Raw genomic sequence first — 5,721 nt, 5'->3', positions numbered from 1 at the left:
TGAGTGAATGTGTCATAAAGTGACGCGATGCTTCAAAGCATGAGAAGAAAACACGTTAAAGTCTGCATTCCGTTCAGGTTCACCAATGGAATGCGGACTCACCGTTAGGGATCACTAGCACAGCGAAATGGAATGCAGCCATCAGGTGCGAACATGTCTATTGTTTAAATAAATGTAAATAATAAAAAAAACAATAAAATATAATACAAAAAGTCCACTCTAGGGTGATTTGATATGAGTTTTATTATTTCTTTATTGGATCACAGACGGTTACAGTGTGTTACAGAAAGATCTGATCACACTCTTCCACATGAGCGGCGTCTGTCTGGAGATGATTTGGTTTCCTAGTCACGAAAAGAAACGAGTTTGTTCTTCCTCCGCTGTCTACGCCCAGTACACAAATGTTGGAGGCGGAAGGAGGAAGTTGTGCACCTGCTGCTCTGCTCTCATTCGCCTTCATCACCTTCTGCGCTCTACGAACATTCTTGGTGAGTAAAACTCCAGAGTCACTGTCACCTGGCTGATTAGACTGAACACACAAAGAGAGCTTTAACTTTCAGCCACAGTGATTTAAGATGAGAGCTCGTTCATCCTCTCTGTTTGGCTCAATGTGGCAGGAAGCGACTATTCTTCTGCTGTTTGTGTCTTGATATCAAAGTGTGTTATAGGATAATGGCGGACGCTGAGGAGGAGGCGGTAGGTGAGCAGGAAAGGCAGTCTGAGGAGGCGGAGGAGGCTCAGGCTGAAGGTACCGCGGCTCCCACCGAGAAGGGGCCCGCTAAGCCCGCACCGTCCCCGGCTGAGCCCGGTCCTTCCCCCGCTGAGCCGGCACTGCTCCCCGCTGAGTCCGCACCGTCCCCCGCTGCCGTGGCCCCGGACAACCGCTGGGTGTCAGCGCTGAACCAGTTCAAGATGAAGAGGTTCTTCGTCCTCAGGGTAAATAACTGAGGCTCTCTCACTGCGGTCACTTTATAAAGTCACTTTTACAAATTGACTTTCCATTGAATCCACTTTTATTGACCCCTAAAATACTGCAAACAGGAGTCAAAATCCTAAAGAACATAGTGACGTTTCTGCCAAACTTAAGTTTCATTTTAGCGCAAACAGACTCGATCACATGATGATCAATTTTGCAAGAATTTAGAATCAGTTCTCCCTATATTCTCCCAGATTTCTAAACATTTTATTTTTTAAATGTGGGTTTCTTACATTTTAATTAAGTAAATTCAAAACATTTTTCGATTTCTTTTTTACTATTTATATATGTCACATATATATTTAAATGCTCTGTCTTTATTTATTATTTTTTCCCTTATAGATTTTCTGCAATCAACAGCTTTTCATAAACAATAAGAAATCTTTCAGGCTTGGCAGAAATATCAAGATTTTTTTGAAGTTTTTTAGGCAACAAATGAAAAGAATTTTCAATACAAAAAACAACTGCAAAGTTATGTTGAATTCCAGAGGGTTAAATGTCTGACTGACCCTCCTTTTCACTACATTGGCTCTGTACACAGGCAGTAAACGCTCTGTGTAGAGCATCTGTTGTTTAACCTCATCTTATCTTCTTGCTACTGTGATCACAGAGCGGGGTGTGTTTGTGTTTGCTCATGTGTGTTGCTATGGAGTTGCTATAGAGTTGCTATGAGCGTCATTTCTTAAATTGCCTCCCAACTTGGCACAAAGTAACATTGTTTATACTTTTTTATATATAGTAGTGGGAGATGATGTCACACACACACTACTTTGAGAATCATGAATGATGTCACACACTACTGGATCAGGTTGGGTGATAGGTCAGGCCGGGCGGGTAAACTTTCTGTCCACACACACACACACACACACACACACACTGACTGTGACCTGTGTTTGCCTCCTCAGCCGGGCACTCTGCACCAGGCCATGGAAGACATCCAGGCTCTGGTGGACAAGGAGATAGACGGGCCGGTTCAGAGCATCTGGCTGATGGCAGAGTGAGTTCATGAAAGCTTGTAACATATCTGCTCCTCAGCACTTCAATAACCTTCAGCCCACAGAGACACTTCCTGCTCCTCTCAGCTTTCTAATGATGAGATAGAGAGTAATAATGACTGGAAGCTTTAGTCTACTGGGAGACATGAAAGAACCATAACAGTACAGATTACTAGACAGAACCCAGCATATGTAAACAGAGGCAAATGAAAGTGTAGCACTGAAATGAATGCACAAGCTGAAGTGACTGGAGGACATTTAGAGAGTGCTCTGTGCAGATGTCAGCTTGTATCACTCCTGCTCAAGCTCTCAGGGAACCCTTAACCCTTCACAGGCTGCATAAGGAACCTCATGAATAATGCCTCCCATGCATGACGCTGAGACCAACACAGGCTAACATGTGTCCTACATTTGGCTGCTTTTCCTTCAGCTCTAGAAACTACTGTAGGATCTGTTTCTTTTGTAAACAGTACATCACATGGAGGCTCTGTGACATCACTACATGTCCCAGAGGGAGGCCAGTGCGGGACGCCACACAAGCTAAATGCATCATGCTCTGGCATTCCTGGTCAGACAGCAAGGACGTGGCGACAAATGTTCTCCTCTCTCTGTGTTATGAGTCAGGCCGTAGCTGTGAGTGCAGGCTGAGGGTCGTGACCTTTTACCCTTCATGTATTTGAGTCATAGAGTTTATACTCATTGTCAGTCTTGAGTCCCATCACCATGGTGACCCTGGATCACTGTGAGATGTTAGAGGAACACATCAGAGAAGAAGATAAGGACAGATTTAGCCCGTAAGAACCAAACAGAGCAGCTGTCAGGAGACTCACACAGAGATGCCCTCTTCTCACATTCCTCAAATGTCTCTGTGTGCAACAGGAGCTGTAGGGGAAAGAGGGCAGAGTACAAAGAAAGAAAACAAAGGTGTGAGAAGGAGGAAGATTATTAACACTAACAAGTCATTGAGGCGGTGCAGCAAAGAGTCAGGAGACATGAATCACATTCAAAGAGAGAGAGAGACACGTCCATGTAAATGTACTTTGCATATTACATCATTGTTGATCTCATGTAAAGTAAACTTACAGTCTGCATCTGCGCAGGAAGCTCCTGTGCTGTTTGACTAAATACAATGCTTCAACTCAAACTGTTTCTCTCTGCTGTCCACTTCCAGGGTGGATCACTGGAACAATGAGAAAGAGCGCATCGTGGTCATCACCGACAACTCTCTGCTCGTCTGCAAGTACGACTTTGTCATGTTCAACTGTGAGCAGATCCAGAGGGTCTCCCTGAACTTTATAGACCGCATCTCCCACGGCACCTTCATCTTCCCTAAGAACTCCCTGCTCACGTGAGTCCTCTTCCTCCTCCAACACTCAAACCTCTCAGATACTAAACATTTACACTGCTACACACACATTATCAAACTTGTGTCTTTATTAGCTGGATTTGTCTGTGTTGCTTTGTGTGGAGCATAATTCATAATCAGCCAATTAAAGAGCCTTTATTAAAAGTCTAAAATGGCAGGGATTACTGTAAGTCCTTTGAATGTATCATTCAGCAGATATGAGCGTCGTCCTCAGGCCTCTGCTGTTATCTCTGTCCTCTGAAGGCATCTCTGCTTTCGGAGTGAGGGATCAGGGAATCTGAGCCTGGAGTTCAGTAGAGACTTCCTCAGTGACACGTGAAGCCTTTCAACAATGGCATTGTGCCCCAAAGAAGGCGTGTTTCTGTTATCCTATCTCATTTCTGCCCTCTGTAATAACACGGTCCGGCTTCAGACTGGAGACTCTTTTCATTCACAGCAGTAAAATGCTGTTTTAGACTGGATCTGTAACTATTATCACCAACAAACATTTATACTGGCATTTAAATCATAGGACCTGGACTGCCCATTGCGTTTTCACTCAGTGTGCACTGCAGTAAAGGGGAGTAGAAGTAGATAACAGTTTTCCAGAGTACAGTTTTCCAAATAAGAACATTATACTGATACTTCATATCATCTTTGAATAATCTGTAATGAAGTCCTACGAGGGCGAGAGTGTGCGTGGTTTACCCAGCATGCAGTAGTGCTGCTGTGACATTAGGATGAGGACGTGCAGGAGGCTGTGAGGTGAGCGGGCGCAGGGTGGGACGGGACAGGAAGCACCCAGAGGAGCAGAGCAGGAGAAGAAGAAGAAGAAGAGATAAATAAAGGAGTGAGAGGACACCAAAGCAGGAGTGTCACCATGGAGACCTGACTTCACTGATTAGTGGCTAAATGAACGCCGTCCTCTCATCCAAACCTTTTAAGGACGGCTCAGGGGACAGCCAACCAAGCCAGAGTAATGTGAGGAATAAAGCGTAATGTGCTGTGAAGCCTTCCTCTCCTCACATTACCTTCAGTCTGACATCAGAAAGACTCACAGCAGAGACAGACTCACAGAAGAACAACCCAACTCTCACACACACACTCTGTCCTCATCCTGACTGAGCCTCTGCCTGACATCTGGAGACATCGCTCATGACTCCAGATGTTATGAGAAAGGATCAAGCAGGACTCCAGATGAGGGAGGCGGTGTTCATTAGAGCATGGCATGATAATAAGAGCAGTAATAGAGGTGAGATGTGAGGATGGAGGTGTGTGTTCATGTCAGGTGTCATGGTTGTCCTTTGGCCACTTGATGTCAGTGTGCACCCTTAAATGACACAGAGTCACACACACTCAGTCACACTCTACAGCTGCTGTAGACGTCACAGCCACACACACAGGCTGGACTGTTTTCCAAGTGTCACAGTGAGACAGGGGCACCATATAGTGATGTAAGATGGTTGATTGATAAGTTCTGAGCCTAGTTCAGGAAGATCTCATTTTCAGTCTCACCTGAAGTCTGAAGCATCTTCCACATCTGAGGCCTCTGTCCTGATTTGACCCTGGAGACTCTCGGCTCTCCCCAGACATGAGAGTGTGAGGAGCTCAACGTTATCATCCTTGTGCTCAGGCGAGTGCAGTTAGTGTGCAAACACACACAGCAGGAAGTTTAGAACTTTCAGAAAGGAAATGACTGCTTGCTCACCTCCTTGTATGCCGAGCTCAGAACTTATCAATCAACCCTCATATAGTGTAGGTGTGTAACATGTAGGGTTTAGGTTTGACTGAGCTGTGGAAGCAGAGCGAGGTGAAAGTAATGTGATGATGATTTGAATTGAAAAGTTTGGTCCTCACTCTTTCCTGGCCTTCATCTTCAGATCAGTGCACACTTTTCCTCTGTGGAGTCTTCCTCTGTTCTCAGTACACAGCCGTGTGTGTGTGTGTGTGCGTGTGTGTGTGTGTGTGAGTGTGTGTGTTCCATGATGCCAGCAGGAAGCGTCGAGGGAGTGGCAGTATTTTTAGTCATCATGATTTTGTTTTCATCACACACTCTCCAGATGCAACCGTGGAGTGAAGTGCAGTGTGTTGTGTATCTGTGGGGAAAGAGAGCCAGTGTGTGTGTGTGTGTGTGTGTTTGTGTGTTTTAAGCGCTTTCTTTCCAAACTGTCTAGACAATCTAATTACTGCACTACCCAGCACTTCATCCAAGTGCCGTTTCTTATTCCCGTCTGAGCCGGTTGGGTGTGGAAGTGTGAGGAAGAAGGAAGAAGAAGAAGAAGAAGAAGAAGAAGAAGTAGAAGCCCCACTAGAGGCTTCAGAGGGAAACAATGCTGAAACTGGAAATATAGAAATGTTGGAAACAGTCCCAGCATCTCTCATCGCTCACATTTAGTTTGAAAAAT

At 45.1% G+C, this 5,721-nt stretch overlaps 1 protein-coding gene across 4 annotated transcripts in view; it reads left to right on the top strand.

Moving 5' to 3' along the window:
* Positions 1-306: 306 nt before the first annotated feature.
* tprg1 (tumor protein p63 regulated 1) overlaps positions 307-5,721 on the top strand; it is an 11,992-nt gene continuing 6,577 nt past the window's right edge. Inside the window, exons 1-4 of one of the 4 annotated variants that reach the window (XM_076148642.1) lie at positions 307-488; positions 659-936; positions 1,882-1,973; positions 3,143-3,319. In XM_076148642.1, coding sequence (XP_076004757.1) covers positions 311-488; positions 659-936; positions 1,882-1,973; positions 3,143-3,319 — 725 coding nt within the window. In that variant the 5' untranslated portion in view covers positions 307-310. The other 3 variants (XM_076148641.1, XM_076148639.1, XM_076148640.1) reach the window with 3 other exon arrangements.

This window comes from Genypterus blacodes, unplaced genomic scaffold (genome assembly GCF_046128005.1).
Source record: "Genypterus blacodes isolate CSIRO-AG114 ecotype Tasmania unplaced genomic scaffold, CSIRO-AGI_Gbla_v1 ptg000041l_1, whole genome shotgun sequence".
Classification (NCBI taxonomy): Eukaryota; Metazoa; Chordata; class Actinopteri; order Ophidiiformes; family Ophidiidae; genus Genypterus; species Genypterus blacodes.
Note: the sequence above shows the minus strand (reverse complement) of the source record. Positions and strands in the feature narration are given on the sequence as shown.